This window comes from Chelonia mydas, chromosome 6 (genome assembly GCF_015237465.2).
Source record: "Chelonia mydas isolate rCheMyd1 chromosome 6, rCheMyd1.pri.v2, whole genome shotgun sequence".
In the NCBI taxonomy this organism is placed as follows: Eukaryota; Metazoa; Chordata; order Testudines; family Cheloniidae; genus Chelonia; species Chelonia mydas.
The window spans coordinates 127,556,826-127,584,365 of NC_051246.2; the positions used below are offsets into that span (position 1 = coordinate 127,556,826).

At 42.9% G+C, this 27,540-nt stretch overlaps 1 protein-coding gene across 5 annotated transcripts; it reads right to left on the minus strand.

The window, feature by feature from the left end:
• Window positions 1-1,343: 1,343 nt before the first annotated feature.
• On the minus strand, window positions 1,344-27,540 carry ARF6 (ADP ribosylation factor 6). 5 transcript variants are annotated; one of them, XR_006291586.1, is made up of 2 exons: window positions 27,338-27,540; window positions 1,344-8,611 (listed from the first exon to the last, which is right to left on the minus strand). XR_006291586.1 is itself a non-coding variant. In XM_043548845.1 (2 exons), exon 2 carries the CDS (start codon window positions 26,428-26,430, stop codon window positions 25,903-25,905), a length of 528 nt encoding a protein of 175 aa, XP_043404780.1. In that variant the 5' UTR covers window positions 26,431-26,846; window positions 27,338-27,472; the 3' UTR covers window positions 25,857-25,902. The 5 variants fall into 5 exon arrangements, 2 of the variants coding, with proteins under 2 accessions (XP_043404780.1, XP_043404781.1); XR_006291588.1 differs by having other exon boundaries at window positions 27,326-27,540; XR_006291587.1 differs by lacking the exon at window positions 27,338-27,540 and adding an exon at window positions 27,017-27,316.

Genomic DNA, 27,540 nt, shown 5'->3' on the forward strand with positions numbered 1-27,540 from the left:
AGCAGGAGTACATTATGGGTGGCATTAAGAAGACTCCTATAATGCACAGTGGCAGTTCCTCCTGACCCAACATGATGTATTTTGTCTCAGTTTTCTCAGCAGAAACTCTGTTTGGAGATGTGGGGGGTTGGTTTTTGTTCTAGACAAAGTAAAAAAAAAAAAAAAATGGAACAAGCTGATGAAAATGTGTGTTTTAATTTTGTCAGCAAGATTTTCTTTGGGGGCAGGGAAATCACCTCGTTTTCCTACCTGTTCTAATTGGAGCCAATGATAATTTTCTTAAATTTAGGTTTTCTACAGATCACAGTTATATTCAGGCTCCTGCCGTTAATTACAGACAACTTTATGGCCCCAGCTTACACAGCATAAACACAAGTTTGTTCACAGGCTCCATTCACAGAGTTAAGTTAGTCATCTGTCCCAATGTCTGCAACTGTGTGTGACAGAGAGAATCTCTGAGCCTATCACAACTGCCTACAATTAGAATATGAAGGATCAGTTTACCTACAATTTGTGTCCTCACATTGTAAAGGCAGAATGTGAGGGAGTAATGGTCAATGCTACATGGAATCTAAATATTGTTTTCAGTTCCTAAGTAGGTCACGATCAAAAGTTTTGCCAGGAAGAGGCTGATATCCATTGCTGGTTAAAATATGTCTGAAGATGGGATTTTCAAGAGCACCCAAGTGACAAGGAAGCACAAGTCCTGGCAAAGTCAACAGGGGTTTTGCTGCCAAGTAACTTTGGCCCCGGAGAGTTAGGCACCTAAACATTTTTGAGGATATGGGCCTAAGTCACCAAGATGAAATTTTATGGGGTGCCTTATGCTGATTTGCTGGAGTGTTTGTCCAGACATACAGCCCAGAGGCTAGATAGCACTTGGTAGGAAGGTGTGGGCTGGAAGCTAAACATGACCTCTATGCCTCACACTGGCAAAAGAGGAGGTGTTTTGAAAAGTACACTGTAGTACCTCAAAATGACATTTATATTTCACACACACCTCTCCCTTATACGAACATTTAACTTCACACCCTGAGAAGTCCCCAGTGAAGTCAATGAACCACTTAAGCACATGCTTAACTTCCTGCACTATAAGTCTTTGGAGAATTAGGGCCTCAGGGTGTTAGATTCAGATGGCGACATGGTTTTCAGCTACCATAAGGAGTTAAGCAGGCCTGCTTCCCTCCCTTCCCCCTCATCAAATGCTCTTTAATCAGTGAACAGTTATGCAGCAATGTTCATGACTATTACTGCCAGGCACATCATTCAAAGGGTGAGTGTCATTGCAGACGACGAGACTTTGCTTTGCAGAACAACTTCAGAGCATTGTCATTTTCTTTTTAAAAATCAAAACCCTAAGCCAAAAAGACATTTGATCCATCACTTGACTAGTTTACTATATGTTTAAAACAAAATTTGGAAACCTGGATGCCTAGAATTAAGCTCCTAAATATATAGAGAGAGAGAAGCCTACATTAAAGTTGCCCAATTTCTCAAAGGTTCTGAACACCCACAGTTTCCATTAGTTTGAAATGAGTGGAAACTGCTGAGCAGTGACAGCTTTGCAAATCAGGGCACTTTTTTCAGTTCTTAAATATATTTAGGACCCTAATTTTAGGTAGCCAGGTTTGCACATTTTTGCTTTAGTGCATACTAACAAACTGCCTACCAGCCCTCCAGCAAAAATAGCAGCAACTTTAAAAAGGAAATGGAGTTTAATATAGAGAGATCTGGTTTATAAAGGCGATGAGTTTAAAGCAGTTTACATAACACTGATCTTTTCTTAAGTCAAGAGAGTTATACTTCAGTCAGTTTTACCAAAATTTAACAATCTTGTAGAGATGGACTGAACCATTTCAGAACATTTGGGCAGAACAGAAAGGCTTTTAGTGCTAAGCTTTTGCAATGCTACCAAGATGTTTAGTTCCCCCCCCCCCCCCCAATTACATTGTCTCAAGATTCCACAGCAGCCTGAACCATCGCAGGACCGTTATTGTAAGATGTAGCACTTTCTGAATGTTCCTGTAGAATTGCGTAGCATGAGGGCTAGCCTATTGCCTTTCAAAGGTGGTCATTCTAGGACTTTATTATATAAAGTGCACTAAAAGGCATTTTGGGGGTACATACTGGTGCCAAAAATTTTTATCTAACTTCTCTACTTTGAAGAAGCTTATTAGTTACGCCTTAACTGTGCACGTGGATGGCTAGACAGCTGTTTCAAATGGAGTATATGTAAGATGGGTGTGAGACACACTTGCACAATTGGTTAGGTATTCTTACTGGATGTATTCTGCTTGTGCAGGAGGACTGATTTTCCCCCGTTCCCATGTTTCAAAGCAGCACTAAGGTGGCCCTGTATTTATTTTAGATTAGCTGTTAGACAAAAACAATTAAGTCAATTTTAGTGGCTCATGAAAGCTGCTGAATTGATCTCCCTGGAGATTTGTGGTCTGCTCATTCACAGAACAGATGGCTGCCCTGACCGCTTCCCCTCACAGCAGCCCCGGAGTGTGCTTAACCCCCGTGCTGGAGGGACTACACAGTTCTCCCTGTCCATTCACAGCTGGACTGGCTGCTAACACTCCCAAGAGCAGTGCCAAATATGACTGAAGGCCGGTCCAGACCAAGAGATTTTAATGAGTGTTTCCTGCCCACAAGTGTTTTCAAATGCTGCTTAATGATTCAAAACAAAACAAAACAAAAAAAACCCACACAGCACAGGAAAGCTGCTGAGAGCTATATGCGCAGAACTTACATTAATATTTACTTTCTTGTTAATATGTACCCTGTGGTGTCACATGCCTTTGATTTATTGAACAGTAAAGGGATGATGATTGCAGATGTTAACTGTATCTTTTTGTAGTGCTGTGATTTTGAAAGCCAAATTACACTGTATTCATACTGAACTGTACACAGGGGGTTATTTATTTTGTTATCTCCCTCTAGGGTGGGGCTTATTCCAAGGGTCCCTGCACTTTCATGCAGAAAATTTGTACTGGAAATTCTGGAAGAATATTCCACCAGTACAGGACATGTTGGAAGCAATATCATAAAAAAAGCTCTTGTCCTCACTCTAGAACTCCCTGGGTGCTCATTTCAATTTACCAGAACACTTCAAACAGTGCCACAGTATCAGGAGTAGAGTATTTGCCCTTCATTGTAGCTTTTACAATCACTTCAAAAAGTCATTGTGCAAAACAAGCCAGAACTTTTATTTTTTAACTTTGAATCATTGATATCAGCCAAATATGCAGCACACTTCAAGAAATTTATTTTTTATTTTATAGCTGGACATGGTGGATACAGCTAAACTTCTCACCGCTAGGTTAGTTTTAAAAGAAGTGTTAGATACAGGGAAGGACTGCAGGTGACCCTGTAAAAACATGCCTTTGTGAACTCCACATTCCCACCAAAGGCTGTATTTACCACCACAGGGTTTTTGGGGGAATACTTCCACAGTTTCGGTAACAGTAGTACAGTACCACAAACAGAGTGTATGTCCTAGACCATACCTGATACAGCGGTATCTGACAGCCACAGAATTTCACACGGCAGTTAAATTGTTTAAGTTACTTTAAAGACAAGAATAGCACTTTGTGCAGGAACTTCATACACCATGCTGAGTAGATGAGCACGTGGCTAGCACAAGTGTGCAAGCCTCGGAAGCAGACCTTAACAAGAAGACCCTACTGTGGCAGTGGAAAGGGACCTTTGTCTAAATGAGAACCAGGCTCCTACATGCTGATATTTAAGTGATGGCCCTCAGGTAAAACCCTACATCTGAACAAACTGCAAGTTGTTTTTTATAGCAGTGTTAGTTCACACCACCTTGTACAGTCTATTCTGAATCCATAACTTTGCTGAGTTTAAACAGGCTTAATCCAGTCTGTATGCACATACGTCTATTGACTTCAATGGCAGATACACATGTCTATCTGCAGGCAAAACTGTGCGCTTTATGGGCAAGTCAAAGTTGCTGAGCGACTCAACTTGGGTATTTAGAGTTCTAACACAAATATCCATTTCTGTAACAGACTATAAAAAGTTAGCCTTAAAATGGTTTGCAGTTTTCACTGATTACATGTAAGAATAAAAGACCAATTGTTTTGTGGCCTTGACATTCTCATTTTATTACTGATAAGTACTAATTGGCTCAGGGTATGAAATGAATGTGAACATTTAAAAAAAAAAAAAGTGATTGCTGAAAAGTGACTGAAAATGCCCCCCCAGTGATTTTCAAATCAAACTCTCTCAGTGTAAGAGCTGTAGCTCACGAAAGCTTATGCTCAAATAAACTGGTTAGTCTCTAAGGTGCCACAAGTCCTCCTTTTCTTTTTGCGAATACAGACTAACACGGCTGCTACTCTGAAACCAATGTAAGAGTAATAATGGTTGCTTTAACTGCCAGTCCTGCAAACTTATCTGAGAGAGATTCCAGGCTATCACCAGAAACAAAAATTATCAGTCATGACTGGGCAAACTCACGGAGCAGGAAGACTTGCACTTGTGTTCCAAATTCCACCCTCCGTTGCACCACGAACACTTCTGCCCTGTTTGAGGCTGAGCAATATCTAGCTTCCCCTCATGGAGCAGCATTAACTCTCTGCAGGCCCACAAGAATCAGAATCTTATCACTAAAGGGAGCAGATATGATTGAGAACACCCAGGTAACGGAGCCGTTGAGATAAAGCAGTGCCATCTTTGCAGTTACGTTTCAGACTTTCATTTCATTCCAAACTATGCTGTTTAGTATCTGGCGTCCCTCAGAATAGGAGTTGCTGATTGCACAGTCCTGTTGAAAACCGACATGATTCCCAGTTTTATCACTGAGCAACTGGGATCTTTAGCTCAGAGCTAGGGGCTGCTAGCATATACATCTAAGAACACTAGAGACGGTCAGAACTCTCCGACAGAGTTTACTGGCCGGAAAAAGAAAGAAGGGCAAGGGGTCTTTATAAAGTCCTGTTGAATCAGGCAACCTCATCTGAAGCCCTCTCAGCTTTTCTCCCTCCCACATGCAAAAATAAACTCTATAGGTTCTTATACTGCAATCATTACCTGCCACTGCCCTGCTGTGTGACACTGGGCAAGTCCACCTCTGGCCTCAGCTTTCTCATCTCTAGCGTGGGAAGAACGATGCTTGCTTTGTCAGGCACTGGAGATTTATGGACAAGACAAGCTAAGTAGTTATTTTAGGAACACCAGTGGGGTCCAATCTACCCAGGTTGCTGCTGAGATCGCCCCTTGAACAATTCCGCCCATTAGGAACAGCTTAGCTAAAACACACAAACTCTCCCTGCACAAAAACAAGTTTAGCAAGAATGGTTCTGCCCCCCTACACACACACACATCATCCCTTTCCTTTATGTGTCTAGTAAGAGCAGGAAAGAATGTGCTAATATTCCTTATTGGACAGATAAAGGGTGGCCTTATCCTTTAAAAAATCTACCTAATTATTTCAACTTTCAAGAGGCCATTGAAAGAGTGAAAAGCTCAATCCCTGACCTTGACTTTAACCTTTGTACTCCTCAGATTACACTCCCTGTTGAGAGAAGCAGCTTCTGAGATGCTGTTAGAATCCACACCAAGCAATTTATGTTTGAAATCTACCTCTCCTTACTATTTCTAGCCTGGATAAGCCCCAGTCCTCCTCCCACCCTACCCTTCTGTATCCATAGTTAGTTGCAACTTACAGTGTTTCTGCATTTTAGACACTTATAACCCATTTTTCCAGTAACAGCAATAAGCAGAAAATGTAACTCATCTTGGAAAAATTAAGGGTTCCAAACTGCTGTAATTTAACCAGTTTATTGAACTGTACTCAGATGTACAAGGATGTGCATTATTTTATTCCTAGTGCACTCTTCAGATTTAAAAAAAAAAAAACCCAAGGAGCCCTTGTGGCACCTTAGAGACTAACACATTTATTTGGGCAGAAGCTTCAGATTTTAAGGTATTCTGCATTTGAGCTGATGTCTTAGCACACTCCCAACATGTGCACCAGTGCTCAAGTAAAGCGTGTCTTATTTTGGCTCATTGGTTAAGCGTATTTCTATAATACTAATACTTCCATAATAGCTATGAGATTTCATAGCAATATTCTTACAATACCGTTACGTGGCAAAATTCGTCACTATAAACTATTCCATTCTAAACCCCTATTCTTTCCCTTTGCTGTGTGATTTCTCTGCCAGGACATCTGTAGCCTCAATTGCACAAAATTCATCATAGCAAGAGTTCTAATACAGTTCTAAGGGGAGAGGTTTACAGGGAAAGACTTTCCCCAATACTAATTTAAAACTCATTTAAGGTATAGGAAAACATCCAAATAGTTACCATTGCTTCCTAAGCTCACCACATACACACACAGAGCATGGTTGTTTATGGGAAATCTCATGTCAGTAGATTAGCTTAAGTCTCCTATTAATTGATTAGAACATTTTATTTTTTAAAAGCTTCAATAGCCTTTTGCAAGGCTGCAGAGAAAGAAAACAATACAGTTGTAAATCGAGTGCTCGGCTATGTCTACCCTATAGCCTATGTGAGCAAACTGTTTTCGCTCGGGGTGTGAATATTCCACACACCCCGCCCCGAGGGACATAAATTCCACCGACATAGAATGTAGTGTGCACAGTGCTATGCTGGTGGGAGAACTTCTCCTGCCGACCTAGCTTATGCTGCTCATGGAGATGGGGTTTTTTATGCCAGCGGGAGAGCTCTCTCCTGTCGGCACAGAGAGTTTTCACCAGACGTGCTACAGCTGCGCCCACTGCAGCGCTGTACGTAGAGACATGCGCTAAGTAACATTAACGGAGATGCAGAATCTTTTTAAGCGCCTGAGAAATCTGAGCTGCAGACTTCCCTCTTTCTCTGCCAACGGGAGTGAATCAGAAGTACCCTAAATGGATAGAGGAAAGAACTATTCCATTCTAAATCCCTCTTTTTTCCCTTTTTTAGTTTGTGTGATTTCTCTGCCAAAACATCTGTAGCTTCAATTGCTCAGGATCTTCGGGAGGAAACCAAGTATGACGTTAATTATGTTTTTCATTAGTAGCCACGTACTCCCCACCCCTCTGGAATCTTACAAATTCATATTCAGCAAAACTTTTGCTTGATGAGTCACCCCTGCAACTATGTATTCTTTTCTTGCTCATGGGGCACTAGGTTTCCAACTTAGCATTTTAGAGGTCTCTTCTGTCTACTCAAAAGAATTGCCAACTTAAAAGGGAGCAAGAGAACAGAGCATGAGAATGATGGAAGTGGGGCTCTTGATGCAGGAAGTTAAAATGAGCTCTCCCCTTCGGAAGGCAGTAATTGTATCACAATAAGAACATCTGCACCATCTACTAAAGTATTTCTCCTGCTCTGAAATGCAAAAGAAACAAGTCTTCATAAGAAAGAACATATTTAATTGATGACAGACCAAGTTCGGACTCAGCTGCTCTTCACATCAATATCAAGACTGGTATTTAACTTATTCCAGACACCTTCCATTACTGTATCTGTACATGCATACTTTGGACACGTAACCAAAACTGAAGAGACAAGATGACTTCACCAGTGAAAGGGGGTGGGGGGGAGGAAGTAGAAAAACTTCACAACAACAAGCTTAATATTCAAGAGACCACCAATAGTTTTCCAGGAAAAACTGAAGTAAAGATAAATTTTGTTTGAGAAACCGTGAAATTAAACAAAATCAAGATAAGTGTACATATACCAGAAGAGTTAGGGACAAAAAAGCAAAGGGATAATGTTACATTTGAGCAAGATCTCCACCCCCTGCCTTCTAAGTCTCTCCCCTTTAAATCTACAACACAAAATAATTCTCTCTGAAGAATGATCAAAAGGCAGGATTGATAGATGTGTCTTTTGCCAGAAGTCCAGACCTCACTTACTCACTCCCCCTATCTTCCGTTAATACAAAGGAAAAGCTATTATTAGAATGCCAAACCTGGAACCAATGAGGGATGTACCATCCCCTTCTAAACAACCATTCATTGCATTTGATACTTTATACTAATAAAGTTTACAATCTTATTTGCTTCAACTATTGCAGCACAATGAGCAGATATGGCTTAGCTGTCAGGAGCCTCTTTTTCCTGCAGGAGTTAAAGCTAGCTCAGATTCCCTTATGTCATTCAGTTCTGTTTTTCTCTGTTTGTTGTCTTGGGCAAGACGACAAGCACATCTGCAGCCCTGTTGTCAATTTTTAAGTAACAGTATGAGTTTCATTGCTCATAGGAAGTGCTGGGCTAGCAGCACTGAAGACTAAGGCCTTGTCTACACAGAGTTTTGTCAACGCAAGTTACACAGACGATCGAACACCAGTATAATGACATGGTTTGTGCATGTACACACAACGTTCCTTCTGTCAGCAGAGCAGGTCCACAATTGGTACTCTAACATTGACAGAGAGCAGCACACTGTGGGTAGCCATCTGTCCCGCCTCTCAATTTTAGAATTTTCTTTTAAAGTCTCTCTCCACACCTTGCATTCTTGTTTTTCAGCCTCTGAGGATTGGAGCACCTCTCGAAACATGTCCTCCTTGGTCACTTCCTTATATGGCGGAGACACTCCGCCGGTGTGTATGGGGTTCCCCTGAAGGCCACATCTGCAGAAGCACAAGAAACAAAGAGAAGCATGATGGTTAATGCATACACAGCATCGAATCATTATAATAAAATGCACCCTTTTTAAAAATACAAATCAGTTTCTCACTGTCCCTTGGCAAGCACACAGCTCGATGAACGCCCTAAACATGGTGAGTTCAGCCCGGGGGGGGGGGGGGGGGGGGGAGGGGAGGGGGCACTCAAGATGGGGCAAAGAGTCTTGGTGGGTTGTTGTTTTTTTTAAAGGGGATCACTGCAGGCGATTAGGGACAATATTTTAAATTCTACCACCATTTTCCACGGGCGGGGATCATTGAAGCCGATATCTCACTCCTAAGGGTAAGCAAGGAGGCACGGGTGCATCTCCTGTATGCGTGTGGATTCAGACCAGGTCCCTGTGTGGCTCGCCCATGTGCCAGATTGGTCGCTGCACAAGTGATTGCCAATTGGTGCAGGAAAGTTTCCTACAACTGGGGAAGGAACAAAGCAGCTCTGCCAAGGACCCTTCGGTAGAGGACTGGCGGGTACCTGCAGGAAAGTTTCCTAGAGCTCTCTCTGGAGGAGTCCCATGAAATCTTGATGTGCATTAACACACAGTTCCACTGCACTGCTTAGCTGCACAGGGGGACGTGAAGCACACGCAAACATAGCTAGTCTTGTACATTTCTATCCCTTCACCACTTCCAGAATATACAAAGCAAAGGACAGCTCTACCTCATAACTGAGCATCATCAACTCAAAAAGATCAATTACCACAGCTCTCCTCTCCTCCATCATGCACACCAGAGATGGGCTGCTAGGACTGGCTAGACCCGTCTGGAACGGAAAAGAGGTCCTGGCTCGCCATGCCACCAGACGACCCTGCTGTGTGCGCCACATCGTCCTCCAACTCGACCTCCTCGTCCACAACTTTGTCCTCGGGGTTGAGTCCGCTCTCCGCCATCTCCAGCCCCACCAAAGTATCCACAGGGCTCTTGGCAGTGGGAGCAGGGTCGCCACCGAGGATGGCATCCAGCTCCTTATAGAAGCAGCAGGTCTTCGGCACAGCACCAGAGCGACAGTTTGACTCCCTTGCCTTCTGGTAGACTGGCCTCAGCTCCTTTATCCTCACATCGCCCTGCTGCATGTCCTGTTCGTAGCCCTTCTCCAAGATGTCATGAGAAATCTGACCATAGGTATCAAAGTCCCTATGGCTGGAGCAGAGCTGGGCCTGTGCAGCCTCCTCTCCCCACACTGCCAGCAGATCCAACAACTCAGGGATGCTCTACACGGGACAGCATTTACTGCGTGGAGCCGCCCTGGTCAGCTGGGAAGATGCAATGTGAGTTGTCCATGCTGACCAAACAGGAAGTGGAATTTTAAAAATTCCCGGGCCTTTAAATGGGGGGTGGGGGGGACTGATATCTATGTACCTGGGTGCAGGGCAGTGACATTCAAACGGCGGTCAGGATGGGCATGTGGGACACCTCCTGGACGCCATTTACAGCAACATAACCAAGCGCAGGGTCTACACTGACACTTTGTCAATACAACTTTGCCGCAAAAATCTCTACACCTCTCATCAAGGTGGTTTTATTTTGTTGGGAAAGCAGGAGAGTTTTGTCGGCGGGAGGAGCATGGTGGTGTGTACACCTCCACTGTTTTGTCAACGAAAGCTGACTTCTGATGACAAAACCCTGTAGTGTAGACAAGGCCTAAGTCAGACAAATAAGGTGTGGGAGCAGTTCCAGCTTCCCCTCAGAGTGCTCCAACTGTACATGAGGAAGGATAGTAAAGTCTATGTTCACTCAGTCCCCAGTTCCTCAGACTACCCGACAGACACTTAGTGCTAACTGGGATCTGTAATGTGGATGCTTGTGCACTAGAAACTGGACTGAGCTCGTTTCCTACACACCTCACTAAGCAGCTGTCCGATCACATCTGGCCATTCGCGACCTGGCTGGATTTAAAGTGGTGCCTTCACATGAAGAGTTCTGAACCAATCACGGGAGCCACTTAGGCCTAATTTAGGTTTGTTAAATTACTCCACATTCCACCATAGCGCTCCATCATCCTGGCTACTCTAAAATGTGTGTTGCCCACAGATGCCACCACTTCATTTCACTCCATCTTTCAGGTCATTATGTAATTTAATACCACAGTTCCTCATCCTGAGGCAATTTGAGACAGCATATTAAACCCTGGACAATCAGAATTTGCAAGGGTGCAGAATTGTTTTGCACCTGCACTGCACATGACTTCACACAGGGAAAAACTGAGAACGAGCATCTGCTCAGTTCTCTGCATGAGGACCATTGATAGGAGATATTACCTGGTTTAAAAAAAAAAAAATCAGCTTATTGAATGCCCCCTCCTGCCCCGGTTAGCTGGAGCATCCAATGCACCATCTTATTTACTTCATTTTTTTTCAAAACGTAAGTCACATTTAAGAAGACTGCTGTATGCTGCACAGACACCTCAATTCAGATACCAGGACTCCTTCATGAAGTGACTGATGTAAGGAAGTATAGCTTGGGGGAATTTCTCTAAAACAGTACTGATTACATTCACATACAGCCCATTGCATTATATAAAATTGTGGGTTTTGATAGTTATAGAAGGGCAAGAAATGTTTTCTAAATAAATGACACACACAGTACATTGGATGGGCCCCATTTCAGGTAGGCCTCAGATGTTTGCAGGCATAATTTTCCTTCTATAAATAGAGGTAGAACTTATAATTCCTTGTGATTAAAATTATAGTTTCCCCCAAATAGGGAACAGACAATCAGTACAACCAGCTCCACCCTAAGTAACAAAAAATGGTGGATTCCAGTCAGGAGACCAAACACATTGTAAACGTTTTTAATGAGAAGCTTTTTAGGTGTTCATGTTTTAGTTACCCCACTACAATAGGGACCCAGGCAGCCCAGCTGCTGTAGGGAGGGGACAGGGCAGAGGGGAAAAAAAAAAATCATACCTCTTTTCAGCCTACTATTCTTTGAAGGAGACAAGTCCACTCAAAATGCTGCTGCTAAAATCATTGCCCTAGGTCATGGCTCTGGCCATGACAATTCCCTCAAACCCTGCATAGGCTTCCCCTCTACCACACAAACTCTCATTCAAGCTTTCAAAGCCCCCTGAGCTATTCCTCCTCCTGTCTCATAATGAAGTTGACGTCCATCTTCACTCCAGTTCGGTCAGCCTCTCCCAGCGTATGTTCTCCCATGTGGTTGCTTGTGCTGTGTTGGGGGAGAAGTCAGTCAGAAGCCATATGCTTTATCCTCCTTCCATCTCACTGCAGAAAACTGCTACCTGATAACAAGTAGAGAGTTGATGAGCTGATTGATTGGCTACATTGGGCAGACATCTACTCTGTGCTAAATATTGCTTTTGTTACCTCACTCTCCCCATCTTTGCTTGTTTGTCTCCTTCACCTGCTAAAGGTCTTGTCTTTTAGACTGTAAACGGTCTAGTGCAGGGATTATCAATTACCCTGTTTGTATAGTGCCTAGAACAACGGGGTCCTGATCTGGTTGAAGACTTTAGTTGCTACCACAATATACATGTTTATTAAGTGGTGGATAAAAGAACTGGTGGGCATCACAAGAACTTCCAGAGGTCTTTCTTAAAATCCCTCACAAGGGGCTACTAAGCAGCCATGGAGGAAAACAAATTATAGATTAGAAATGTGTTGAGAGAAAACTGTATGAATAAACTCACTCTTCAGCATAAAAGGATGATATAGGAGTGCCTTAAATCTCCACCCTGGAACAAGTGCTATTTCATAATGATCTAAAGAGGGGTGAACAAGAAAGTGGTAAGCTTTGCAGATTCGGGGGGGGGGGGGAATCAAAAAAACTTCATCAAGAGCCACTCCACTGTAGCTCACGAAAGCTTATGCTCAAATAAATTTGTTAGTCTCTAAGATGCCACAAGTCCTCCTTTTCTTTTTGCGGATACAGACTAACACGGCTGCTACTCTGAAACTCCAATAAAGTGTAATTGAAGTAACCTGAGTTGCCGAATTGGCAGAGACTCTGAAACAATAGCTGAGATGTGAAGTTCCACATTCGTTTCAATAAGTAATAACTCAAATGTCACTGATATTAACAGATATTTAAAGTAATTTCACTGGTCAGAGCATGCAAGAAAGAAGAGAAAGTATAATCTACACTAGTGTTTCCCACCATGGAAGGGGGGACAGGGCAGACACAGATGTATAAAGAAAGATTTGTAGGCCTCTGTTCACACATAGCAGGGTTGCATGAGGATTAAACTGGATTTAATTTCATGAAGGAGGGTTCAGCTTCCAAAGGTTTGGGAAAACAGACTTGCTAAACTGTTGCCTGTGACAAAAAGGACAGCAGTGATCAAAATGGGAAAGAAAAGTGATTATTAAGAAAGGGACAGAGACTAATACCAACTTTGATTGTAAATTCTTTGGGCAGGTCTTTTGTTTGTACAGCACCTAACACAATGGAGCTGGAACCTCTAGATCCTACCACACAATACTAATATCTAGGACAATATTCTCTCACCTTGAATACCACAGTCAGTTTCTATAACTCTGTTTCAAAAAGGATATAAGCAAGAAATAGAAAAAGCCCGGAAGAGGACAGCAAAAGCGGCCAGAGACATGGCAAGACTTTTCTGTGAGGTAAGATTGAAAAGTTTAAGGCTGCTCAGTTTGAGGAGATATCTGAAAGGAATGTAGAATCATGGGAGTGTTCTTACCCTAGGAGAGGGTAAATTGGAGAGAAAGGAACACCCAATTAAATTAAAAGGTAAACTTTCCAGGTTGATAAAGGGAATTGTTTACACAACACAGTTAACCAGAGGAACTCACTAGAGAGCAGGATTTGTTAAAGAATTAGGCATAATTACAACATAGAGTTACACTAGCTAAAGACAAACCCGTCATGCGTACCAGGACATAACCCAAATAATTACATTGCGCTAGAAAACGATTTCCCTTACAGCACTGGTTCTCAAACTGTGGGGTGTGCCCATGCCATGGTTATTAGGGGGCACCAGGACCTGACTGTGCTTAAGAATTTTTTTGTGTTTCTTCAAAATATTGTTGATAAAAGAAGAATTCTTCTCACTAAGTGTCTCCCTCCAGCTCCTGCCAGGCTGGAAGAACAAGGGAGAGGGAGGGATGAGGAGCAGCTTGCCTCTCATAGGTTGATGCACAGGCACCTCGTTGGGAGGTAGTTTCTCCCTGCTCACACAGGCCCTTGCACATGCATGCTGGGGATTGTGCTGGGGCCAGAGAAGCTTGCAGCCTGTGAATCATCATGGGAGTGTCCCAAGGGCAGGAGCCCAGCCTGGCTGCCTATGTCCTGCCGCCCAGAGCATGTCCCAGCCAGGGGATGTTTGCAGGCTGGGGACAAACAGGGCATCCAAGCCGGGATGGTCTCCCAGACTCCTGGCATCTACAGAAATTCTGTTTCTTAGAAAGAGGAGGGTGTGCATAGGATGTGAACCTCCAAAAGGGGGTGCAGCAAAAAAAAAAAAAAGTTTGGGAATCTTCGCCCTATAGTTATTTTAGTGCCTAAAAGTGACCATTATGGGGGGCATCTTCTTTGGTTGTTTAACCACACATTCTTCTGAAGCAACTTATGCTGGGTTATTGAGATATGAACTTTGACTAGACAGACCATTGTTTGATCCAGTATTCTCACTTCACCACCTCTTCTGAAAGACAGAGGAAGCGAGTGACAAGCAGTCAGTACACCAACTGAATCTTTAATGAAGTGGGTTAGTACCTCTGGGCTTCTGAGGGCTTTACCACCAGCTTTTTGTTTTTTAAAAAGGTTGTTGCCCATCTATTGTTTGTATTATGGTAGCACCTAGGCGCTCCAGTCATGGAGCAAGGCTTCATTGTGCTAGGTGCTGTACAAAAGAGAACAAAGAGACAGCCTCTGCCCCAAAGAGCTTACACTCTATAAGATAAAAAACAGGTGGGGAGGCACAAGGAAAGAAGGAGAAATATTTTGTCATCAAGGTGGCTGCGTTGGTGGATAACTCAGCCTGAGGGTACGTCTGCATTTCAAGCTAGGGGTGCAATACCCCGCTCAAGGCGGCACATCTGTGCTAGCTCTGAGGCAGCATGCTATAAACAGAGCGTAGCTATGGCAGCGCAAGGGGCAGGCCGCCTTCAATACGTACCCATCTGAGATGCTGGGCATGTACTCAAGGTGGCTAACTTATCCTACATTGTCCTAGCTCAGACAGAGTTACTGCACGCATCTCTCCTTAAGCTGGGATTTACACACACAGCTCAAAACTTAGACATACCCCAAGGCCCAGAGGCTGCAAGACCATTAAATGCTAATCCTTGGACCAAGAGCAAAATGACACCTGTACAGTGGCCCCAAGACCATTTTGCATACGGTCCATTCCCACCAGCTCAGGAGAATAACACCCCCAAAACCTGAGACTTAAAACCGTCACTTAAAAACCGTTAAATTGTTCTCATTGATTCAAAACAGTGTAACAATGGAAAGATCATTCTATATATTAATCACTAAAAGGCATTAGAAAAATAGAATTCAGGTATGTGGCTGGTGGGTCTGCTCACCATATTTGGGGTCAGGAAGCATTTCCCCCACCAATTCAGATTGGCAGAGATCCTGCGGGGGGAGGGGGTTACTTTCCTCTGCGGCATGGGGCACAGATCGTTTGCAGGTTTAAACTAAGTAAATGGTGAATTTGCGGTAACTTGAAGTCTTAAAATCATGGTTTGAGGACTTCAGTAACTTTACCAGTGGTATAATAGAACCTCAGAGTTATGAGCCCCAGAGTTACAAACTGACCAGTCAACCACATACCTCATTTGGAACCAGAAGTACACAATCAGACAGCAGCAGAGAGGAAAAAAGAGCAATTGAAGTACAGTGCTGTGTTAAACTACTACAAAAATAAAGGGAAAGCAACATTTTTCTTCTGCGTAGTAAAGTTTCAAAGCTGTATTAAGTCAATGTTCAGTTGTAAATTTTTAGAAGAACGACGAGAATGTTGTGTTCAGTTACGAACAACCTCCATTCCCAAGGTGTTCGTAACTCAGATTCTACTGTAATGGATCTGTTTCAGGGGTGGGTGGGTGAGGTTCTGTGGCCTTTGTTGTGCAGGAGATCAGACTAGAGGATCAAGATGGTCCTGTCTGTCCTTGGAGTCTATGAATCACAAGTGTGGCCAGAACTGTAAATGGTTATATAATGCAAGTGTGTTACTAGTTTATAGAACGCTTTAATACTTAGCTCTTGAAGTGCTTAAATGCAGACAATATCCAATTCCATTTTTCCTTTGAGAAGGTTGACAGGACTTCAACAAGGAGTGGCAAACTTGCCCCTTTGCTGAGAGTGGGGGACTGAACTATCAAGTTTGAAGAATTTAAGCTTTATTTTTTGTGGGCACAGCTATATCAGTCTGGGTGTAAAACAAACAAAAAAAACCCACACACGGTCACCACCCCGCCCCCCAACATAGCAATACCAACAAACCCTCCAGTATAGATGCAGGAATCACAGCAGAAGAGCACAACACCAGCAAAGCATTTGTTGAGTCTATAGTCAGTTCTAATGTTGCTCAAAACTTCATTCTGCTGCTTGAGAAAGCGAAGAGGCCTGGCTTTGCTTCATTGCTGCTACTCAGTACCCTATGACCACTAAAATTGATTACAATGTATCAGGTTCCTTCTGCTGCGGCGGCTAAGCAAAGCAACGAACAGCAGTCAAGGCAGGTTCTAAAAGCTATTCAGGAGAGAAAACTATACAAAAAAACCCAAAGCCTGAAGGAGGGGCAGAGCAGCAGGCATCCTGCTGGCCCTCCCCATGAATCAGCTAGGAAAAGAGACCCACTCCAAACAGTCAGGAGGCTTGAGGATAAGCAGTAGGTGAAGAGAAAACGGTCTCCTCTAGCAGAAGGTTGGTAAAATGAGCCTCAGAGCAAGGTCCAAGCACAGAACCTTGGCACGGATCCAAGCATCCCTCACCTTCATCCAGCAGCTTTTCTATCTGCCTTTGACAAGTTTGGTTAGTCCTCAGGCTAGCAGGTGACTTTTTGCAAGCGCTGGGTATTGCAAAGAAAACAAAATTCACAATACAGTTGACAAAGGCTGTCCCCAACTCTTTTTAATGAGGTAATTTTATTTGTATGATAAATACAGCGCTGAAAATAAGGCAGATAACTATTTGTCCCTCCTAGCTAGATTAAAAAAAAAGTTGTTCCCAGTGTTTGGCAAACTCAGGATTGCTTTTTTATTCCCTATATCTGAACCTTCCACATCATCAGACTTTGTTTTGATGGGGGAGCTCGACCAGAACCAAGCCATTTAGTCTAATCTTGTGAGTTTGCAAGCAAACGCTTCCTCTTGGAGGGTATAATAGCATATGCTACTGGGCTCACATTGGATTCAATTACTGCTAAGACAACGGATTAAACCCATCCCTATATGATGGGGGAAAAAGCCTCCACAAGAGCTGAGGCAGTTCCAAACTAATCCAGCCCCTGGGGGGAAAAGGGCATTCATTATGACAGATGTTTAACTAACACTGTATGAACACATTTCAGTGCACCTAGTGGTAACTGAAAAGTTGAAACAGCCATAGAGTTAATGGCTTCATTTCTAGAATAATATTCCCAGTTTCCAAAAGAAATGTTAAAGGAAGTTCCTCAGGGTAAAACAGCAAAAATATGAATAGCATAAGGGCTGAGTAACCCCACATTCCTTATACTGTGAAGTGTAAGACCTACTTCTGAGGAACGCAGACCAACAAATGTTATTTTCAAGTTTAGAAGCTGTCAACGCTAGAAACAGTGTCAATTAGACCTTGCAGTGTTACCCAACAACACTGCAAACCAATATAATTTAAAACATTTATAGAATATGAGTTCGAACCTATTATTTGCATCCTTATTGCATTCATGTAAACATGGTGCGTGGAATGTTTTTGCCTGTATTCTGAACATTAACAGTCACAGTGCCAAAGCTGGTTTTCCCTCTAATAGCTGGTAATACCAGGATAAGTATTCATACAGACTAATCTCAGCACAAGCCCCTCTCCGCCCCCCAAGGACATGTATGAACCTTCATTTAAACACCTGTATAAGTATCAAAACTTAGTACAATACATGAGTAGGATGTCATTACAGCTGAAAAACCCACGAGATTTTTAGATATCAAAAGACATAGGTCTTAATGGACAACAGCATAGAAATAATACTGTTCCCTTCCTATGGAAGAATTCCAGCTAAACATCCAGACTACAGCCTTTCTAGAAATGAGAAAGTAACACTACCTCTCTCTCTCTCACACACACACACACTTGCTTCCCAGTCTAGTTTTTACCAGAGGGGGCAACGCAAGAGATATCCACCCTGCCCTCAAGTTACCTTCATACCTTATGAACTCTGAAGTGTTACATACTCAACTAGCTAACCTGAATGTGAAACGCACCTCTATGGAATATGATCAATCATACAAGCATAATTGCCTGTGTCACAAGTAATATGGCACAACAGCCACATTTTCCAGATCTGCTTTTTCCCTTGTCATTGACAATACATGGGATGCTCCGTTGCTCCCACTCTCCTTTGGAATTAAAGAAGAATTTGGGGGGGTGGAGTTAGGTGTGTCTGCACAAAATTTTCACTCCTTTTGCTGTCATTTCCATTACCCATTTAACTGTAGAACTCATCTTTAGAACTAGAAATAATGCGGTGTGATTCAGCATTTGCTTTTTTTGTAAACCGAAATATTTCTACAGAAATATTTCCATTAACAATGCTTCTACCTACTATTTGAAGAAATGCCATCCTCTGAGTCTTGCCCAAGTACTGTGCCTACAACCAATTTTGGTTCAGTTCGTGCAGCTCCAGGGGTTACATTAGTCCTGCCTTGAGTGCAGGGGACTGGACAAGAAGACCTCTCAAGGTCCCTTCCAGTCCTATGATTCTAGGAGTACAGAAGATAGAAGTACTTAAAAGGTGACCTGCAAAAGGGGGAAAAAAAATGAATTTTTTTTTTGCACTTCATGATTACATAATAGACCTGAGACAAATTTAAAAATTGTTTTTAAAAGTTAAGAAGTCAGGTTCTGTGTACGTTTGATCAGCATTTCTCAACCTTTTTGATACCAGGGACCAGCTTGCTGCCTTCCTAAATTGTGTCAGGGCGATCTCAGGGACCAGAGCCAGTCCACGGACCGGTCATTGAGACCGCTGCCTTAGGCAATTCCATAAAGATCTAGAGCACTTACTGGATGACACCGGAAGTGAAACCTTATTGAAAAGAAAAGCGATTTTTATTCAGACTGTTTTAAAAGCTTTGTTATTTGTGTATTTAACTTGAGACAGAGAAACAGAAGGAAGCTTTTAAGATATTTCCCTTAAATAACGAGCTAAATTAACAAAAAAAGTGCCTACATGAGACTACTTTTGATGTCTCTGAACACACACCAAAGGACTTCCGGCTTTTTTGTTCAACAAAGCCTCCAAAAAGGCAGCTGGGAACCCCATTTAGGAGCATGGCATTGTAGATTTGATTACATGCTCTGAGGAGGAGGTAGTTAGTTCCATAAATGGGCAAGGAAGAATGGTACCAATAGTTTCGATGCTACCAGTGAAACAATTTTTCTATTAGAATATCTACAGATTAAATTTGGAGGCAATAACCCAACAGCATAGGTAAAGGCATCCAGTTCTTATTTCCCCCCCCCCCCCCCCCCGGCTCCCCCTAGAAGTTATAGTACTATAAACATATGCAAGCTCATTATCCCTTATTTTCCATTCCATCTTTTACAAAAGTAGGTACCATCACAGCTGTCTCAAACTTTTATGGAACTAACTTCCTCCCCAGACCACAGGCATCAAATCCACCATGCTGCGCTCTTGCACTGGAATTGCATTTATTGACCAGCATCACCTCACGTGGACAAATACTAAGTATCAAGTATCAGAGGGGTAGCCGTGTTAGTCTGGATCTGTAAAAGCAGCAGAGTGTCCTGTGGCGCCTTATAGACTAACAGACATATTGGAGCATAAGCTTTCGTGGGTGAATACCCACTTCGTCGGATGTGTAGCATGTCGGATGATACATGTCGTAGCTGTTGGTAAAAGTTGACATTGTAAGGGTGACTGTGGGTTAGTTCTCTGTAACTGTGTGTGTTCATCTTTAGCTTCATTTCTTTATTAGAATACCATTCTTGAATTACTATTTTTTGTGCATGCATCCGATGAAGTGGGTATTCACCCACGAAAGCTTATGCTCCAATACGTCTGTTAGTCTATAAGGTGCCACAGGACTCTTTGCCACTAAGTATTAAGAGTAGGATTACTTGAAAATACGAGATAGACCCATTCAGCTCACCTATTTTATCTCTTCAAAAATGCCGCTCCCAAAAATTATCCTGCTTTTTATGATACTTCAAATGGTCCTTCTGACATTTGATGTTCGTTTAAATAATTTGCTTCACCCCTAAGTACTGAAGGACAACCTACGCAGTATAGAATCCTAGGGTTTTTTTTTTTTTTTTTTTAAAAAGAGTTAAAGGTCAACGTGAGACTTAAGTGCTAAAGTATCACAATAGTAATTCTTCCCCCACCCCTCACTGGATTAAATGCTAATACTCTGTACAAATAGTGCTTTGGAGTTTACACTTACCTAGGGCTAGTGGAAGTTTTCCCACAAAGTACCAATATCTTCTGGGTAATTTAAGATTTTTATTTTAGCCATTAAGGTTGCAAACATTACAAACCCAAACCAAGATTATACCAATGCAATGTTGTTCCTAACAGTTCTGGTGCCTCTGCTGCTGCTGAGACCTTCCACAAATTACAAAGTGAAAGCTGACCAATCTTGTCAGTTTTGACTACTTTTTCCACCCCACAATTCTGCTGGAAACAGTGAAACTGCCAGTCAGGTCAATTTGTCAGATATTTAATTAATATAATTTTCATTTGACCAGCCCTGACAGTATTACCATTTATATAACATGTAAATAGAAAGTCGATTGACTGGCAGTGTGCTATTTAAATAAAGAACGGTACATTTTTAAAATGAATGGAAATGTGGCTTTAATTTGAGGGGCACTGCATGCCTCTGGGAAACAGGTTTTTTTGTTTTTGTTTGCAGGGTTAGTCTTCATTCAGGCTAGTAGGTGGCAGGCAAATTCTTCCACGCCTTATCCATAAATACCTATTTTCTCCAGTGACTGGAAAAGAGACTGGTGAAGGCTTTTCTGATTCATAAAGAATAATAATTCAAGAATGGTATTTTAATTAAGAAATGAAGCTCAAGCTGAACACACACACAGTTACAGAGATCTAACCGACAAATGGTCACCTTTATAATGTCAACTTTTACCAACAGCTACGACATGTTACCAGATTTACAAGTTTATTTTTCTGAGGTTGTATCTACGCACACTTGCTCTGGTTTAACTAAATCAGTTTTAAAAGCCACATCCCTAGCTAAGGTGGCTCAAGTTTATGTGTAGACATGACACAAGCTAGATCAGCGTTTCTCAAATGTGGCCACATCCTCCTGGGCTGTGATGGGGGACACAGGGCGGGAGAGAAGCAATGGCCCCTCTCCCAGGGCCACTAGTGGGGGTTTAGCCCTGCCCCCACTCCGAAGACACAAATGCTGGAGGTGCAAGCAGCTGGTGAATGCCCCACTTTCCCCGAGGGCAGGTGGGCAGTCTGGCCATGGGGATTTGGGCTCCATCCACACGATAGCAGGCTCTGGTCCCAGGCTCACCACCCACACCATCATCGCTGGGCCCCATGGCCTCCTTGCCCTCCTCTCCATCCAGGGCCTAATTTGTCCCAGGGCTTGCTGGGGCTGAGTATGCGTGGTGTGAAAAGTGATATTAACAAACATACAAATATCACGTTTCACAGCAGCAGACTTACTAGCCAGCAAGTTAAAAAAAAAAAAGAGCAACCAAAAAAGCAAAAGAAGCCATAAAAATGCAAGAACATGCAAAACACCTTGTGTTTCTATTCTGTTTATGTCCAGTAAAGAATAGAGGCCACTGTACGTTATTTTTATTACTGAGTCTGAAAAAACCCTACATAAATAAATTACAATGATTTGGACATGTATATATACACATATTTGTTTGTTCTTCCTAAAGTTAATTAAGTAGTTTAGGAAAAATTGTCAGTGCAACCACCAGCAGGAGTTGGTGGCCGCACTCTGAGGCCACCAAAAAATTTGTTGTGAGAACCCCTGAGCTAGGTTCTGAAGGGTAATTTTTTTTTTTTTTTAAATATTGCAGCCACTGTACTAGCACCAACACCACCTGGATACACCTGAGCACTTGAAAATTGATTTTTAGGATTAGGTTAAGGCAGTGGGACAATATTAATGACTCCCAAGTCACCTGTGTACTCCTGATCTTTCGGCATAAGTGACGAAAGGTGACCAGAAAGTGTTGCCTTTTTTCCTTGATGTCTCATATCCACTTCAAAGGCCAGTATCTCTTCTATCCCTTCTCAATGTCAACTCAACCATCTTCAAGCATGTCAAAACTGCCACTCTACATCCAGATTCCAAAGTCTGGTTAGCTTTTCCTGTTACATCACATTTCTACCCTCCACTCTGAAAAATTACTTTAGCAGCTTCAATTTGTGTACTGTTCTAGCCTTATCCCTACTCCCCTTCCAAATTCCTTAACTGCCTTATTGCTGAACTAGCTGCTTCATTCTCAACCTCGGAGCTCCACACAACTTCACTCCTTTACATCTCTACCTGTAACTCCTTACATGCCTCTGTAGTCTCTAACAGCTCTCGACTTCTTATAACAATTTTTCCATTCTACCCCTTAATCTAAAAAAGCACCTTCCCTTCCCTCTACTCCTTCAAAGCCATTCTCTTCATGAAACTTTCCAGGACTGATCACCTCATCATCAGCACCTCTGTGCTTTCTGGCAGGTAAATTGTTCTGTGCATTATATTTGTCCAAGTTACAATGTAAGTTCCTTAGGGCAGAGATCTTGTACTGAAGTATTTTACAAAAGCATAACATATTAAACATTAAGTTTACTGAAATAAAAAAAGCCTGTAATTGGAAGTGGAAATATTTTAAAAAGAAACTTGTCTCCTCTTTCCAACTTTTCAATTGTAATTATGTGACTTAAAGAGTCCTCAAAAGAGAAACTAATAGCATTACAATCTTTAAAACCCAGGTTAAACAGAACCTAGGCCTCTATGTAAGCAGAAGGAACTACTCCAGCATATTATAGAGATCCTTTCTGGTTTTACCATATTCAAATATAAGTAAAATACCAGGAGAGCTGCACTGTATAATTGCTTTATTTTCTGCTCATTAGTTCTTTACCAACACTACAACCATATTGAGAACACAAAATTCCTGTTTACTGAGATCAGGGAGATGAAAATCTACAGACTCATTCACTTACCAGACAAGAATAATGCCATTCAAAAAAATGTACTCCAGTTTACTTTGTAAATTCGTAAGAACACAAGTTGATGCACTTATAATTCAGTTGTAAGAATTCTGATAAAAAAAAAGATTGCCACTTTAACCTGCAGGCTACAATTACTTGCATTGTTCTCCCTCCCCCCGCTTCCTTCATAAAGACATTTTGAAAATGAAGCCTGTATATTTCGTTCAGTAGCAAAGGTCATTTATTTTTGAATTATCTGCCACACAAGTTTCAGTAACTTTAGAGTCTTTCCCCCCAGAATAAAACATTTAAAAATTCAAGAGTATAATTAAATTTATCATTTTACCTACACAACAGAATATCTAAAGTAACAAAAATTACCAAAGAAATACAAAATTGTGAATTCAATTTAATGTAAAAACCTAGTGAAATTTAAACTTGCCCCAAACAGTGTTTGAAGAGAAAGAATACAGTAAACACTTTAGACTGAAAGTGAAAATCCAACTTTTCATTTTGATTGAGATATGTTTAAGAAAGTTTGAAAACTATTAATAGAGCTTCAAGTCTTCCAGTTTAGGCATTTACCTTGTGCTTGGCTTTTTTTATATTTGTTCCAGAAGAAAACAATTGTACCCTGGTGTTTGTTTATACACCTTTATACTACCACACTATTTGACCAATTACATTAACTGAAATGAAGAATTTATTGAATTTATAAAAACTAGAAAATGGAGCAACAATTCAAGAAGGACTTAAAAGGACTTCCAAAATGAAGACTTTTAGTTTCCCCTTCAGAATTATGATTTAAAGTAATTCAACTTGCCTTGCTTTTCTAACAAACTTTTTCCTTTTATAAAATTGTTTCTGAATCATTGCTATATTTTCTAGTATCATCCAGAATCCTATCACTGCCATTGCAACCCACATTTAGAGTGTCCCTCTCTTGGAACCATATTCTAAACAAAGCATTTTTCTTCAAGGGGTCCTAAGCATTAACTTTTTAGGAAATGAACTTCAATATTTTTATCTCCCCATAGATCTTTGGTAAGAGCTCCATAATACACTGTACTTAACATACAGAGTCAACACTGCGGAAATGTAGTGTAATGCCCCGATCTAATGTAAAACTTACACCCTCAAAAAATTTTTTTTTCTCTTCTTCTAGTTTTGTAGAGTTACATTCCTAGAATTCCCCAGTTGAGTTTAACTCCTTGAGGAAATCTGAAGTTAATCCTTAAGGCTGAATAAAACCCAGCTGCTTTACATTTTTTGCACCCAGTATTAATACTTGATTGAAACGATACACTGATTTGAACTCTCAATCTGGGTGGGTTTGGTTTGTTTGTTTTTGCCATAACTTCCCAGTCAGAGACAGCTGAAAACTGTGTTATGGCAAGTGAGCTGCTTGCCCTTTAAAAACTATATATGGAAGTTTACATTCATAGTCATATGCTCACTCTACACCCCACCCTCATTACTAATTACTCAATGGATTTAAATTCAGACATTCAACACAGTTCCTTTCATAAAGAATTATAGTAATGTTACTGAAACAGAGGGACAAAAATGTTTAAAATGACTTTCCTGGGTTAGATTGTGGTCTTGCAAAAACTAAATCGTGATATAAATGACTTCTTCAAACGCCAGTTACTCAAAAGTTAAAATGATTAATTTCTGTTAAAGTTTAGAACTGAGCTTGTGTATTCAAATGATTATGATATGGAAACAAATGGGGGGTTTTGCAGCTGATAAAGATGCATGCGTTTCAGAAAACATGAGATTTTCAAACTTTGGAAGAGGAAATGTCTCCAAAAGTCTCAAGATTAACAAATGCATCTTTCCTATATTGTAAGAGAGGCAAGAAACAACTTGATTTTTGCCTAATGGTAAATTATTTAAAGTAAAAGGAACAGTAATGCTTACACATTACTGCTATACTTTCTGGAAAGATGATATCTCGCACTGTGAGGAGACTGACACATAACTAGTTAAGACTGCAGCTAAACATCATTAACTTTGCAATGCAAGACATAGGAACTGTGAGTAGAGTATAACTTGGAACTATTACATCATTCACATTTTATTCATTATATGGTTGCTATGCAATATGGGGAACTTATTTGCATCCCTACTCATGCATGATGTATGGTTCAGAACTTCACAGCTGACATTTCAATGCAGTTCTTACATTACCTCTGATATGTACTTTGAACATATTACAATGGTATTCTCACTATCTGCCACTGTAGGCAAGGTTTTATTTACCATGTTAGTTTTAGATATGAAAAGACAGATTTAAAGTTACTATTTAGTTACAGATTAAGGACTTCTTTTTAAAAAGAAGTCCTCAATATAAAAAGACAGACTGCAGTTTGATTTTAAGCAATAATTTTCAGTTTACTGATGAAACAGACCTATCAACATATTCTGCATGAATGCAAAAAGAAGCAATCTACAGCAAGTGATAAAGAAAAAAAATTTCAAAAAAGTAGAACCGGAAAGCATACATTGAAAATGGTTACCCCTTCCCCGCCCTGCAAAAAAAAAAAAAAAAAAAAAAAGAATCAAACCATTATAAGGGCTAATCAAGAGAGGAAAAAAATTACTTAGCAAATCTACAGTGTGTCTTTCCCCGTTTGCTGGAAGTCTGCCATAGCATCTAGTGCTTGTGTTCGTGTCACATTTGGAAATTACAGCATCCTAACGCCAAGCAAGAAGAGTTAAACAGGAATCCAGTCAGCGTGTAGAAGGAAAGGGTGGTAACTGGAGAAGAAGTGATCATAATCCTATGGATGCTTGGTTTTACTTTTTCGGTAGAGAATCATTCTTCTAGGAAACCAGGCAGGCTATTTTTTTTTTTAATTATCTGCAGACTAAGTAGTTATTGTTATCATTAGGATTTATAATTGGACGTTAACCATGTCAGCCCTTCATAGAGTCCATCCCCTGTGGTAGCACAGGAGGGCTGCACGTACCAATTCCTATCCCTGATCCGGGTGAGGCCCAGTTTCTCCTGGATTTCATGGGGTTTCATAGCATCGGGCAGGTCCTGCTTGTTGGCGAAGATGAGGATGATGGCGTCCCGCATCTCCCGGTCGTTGATGATGCGGTGCAGCTCCTGGCGCGCCTCGTCGATGCGATCGCGGTCGGCGCAGTCCACCACGAAGATTAACCCCTGCGTGCCCGTGTAGTAGTGCCGCCACAGGGGGCGGATCTTGTCCTGGCCCCCGACATCCCACACGTTGAACTTGACGTTTTTGTAAGTCACCGTCTCCACGTTGAAGCCCACGGTGGGGATGGTGGTGACGGACTGGCCCAGCTTCAGTTTGTACAGGATGGTGGTTTTACCGGCCGCGTCCAGCCCCAGCATCAGGATCCGCATCTCCTTGTTGCCGAAGATCTTGGACAGCACCTTGCCCATCTCGGCGGCATCCACGGGGCCCCCTCGGGGCAGAGCGGAGCCCGGCGGCCGCTGGCACACGGGCTGCGAGCGGGAGGCCGCGGCGTCCGGGCCCAGGGCAGCCGGGGCGAGGCGCTCGGCCTGGGGGACACGAGACCCAGCGCCGCAGCGGGCGGGAGGCGGGTTCCCGGGGGAGGCCTGCGGGCCTATCCCGCCCCAGCGGCCGGGGCGAGCCGATCCCCCGCCAAGCCCGGCAGAGCGGCCGCCAGCCCGCCGCGAGGAGACCCGCGGGGAGCGTCAGCTGCGGACCCTCCGCCCGCCCGGGTGCAGGCCCAGCCCCCTGCCCTTCGCCGCCGGGCCCAGGGCGGCCCCGCGCCCGGCTCCTTCCTTCGCGCCGGGCGGCGGCTCCTCAGCTCATGGAGGGCGGCGGCTCCTGCCTGCAGAGGGGGCGGAGAGAGAGGGTGACTGCCCGGCGCCGGCTGCCGCGAGCGGGCCCGGCCGCCCCGTACCTGCGGTGCCCCCCGCCCGCGCCGCGCCGCGCCGCTCCCCGCCTCGCGCGGCCAGCCCAGCCGCCGCCGCCGCCGGAAAAGGTGCCGCGCGAACCCACCTTCACTTCCCCTCGGCCGGGAGCGCGCCTGCGCACAGCCCACCGGCCCAGACCCCGCCCCTTAGGCAGTACGAACCAACCACGCATGTGCACAACCGGACCCATCCGCCTGGGCAGGAAGGGCCTCACAGAGGAGTCTCCCCCCACGGTCAACTGCGCATGTGCAAAGCCAAGCCCGTGTCTAAGGAAATCTACCTCCCCGACCACCATCCCGCTATCACGCATGCGCGTGGCGACCCCACAAAGTGCTTCGACTTTTGAACAAATGCGCTTTTCTCTGGCTTCAGAGATGCGCATGCGCTCACCCACCAAGCGTCCCACCTCTGACTGATGTTGCGCAGGCGCCGTCAAAGCACAACCGGACGAGCAGGGAGCGGCCTCTGAAGAATCCCGCCTAATTTGCCCGGGACAAGATTTGCGCATGCGCTAACGTGTCAGCACTAGAGCCTTACTTCCGCCTCGCCACGGACGCGCATGCCCAATAACATTCCCCCACCCAGCGCGAGGGGGCTGATCTCTGTGAA

Bases quoted from the DNA above. Each gene is read 5' to 3' on its own strand.
- ARF6 (XM_043548845.1), bottom strand. From the start codon at position 26,430: ATGGGCAAGGTGCTGTCCAAGATCTTCGGCAACAAGGAGATGCGGATC.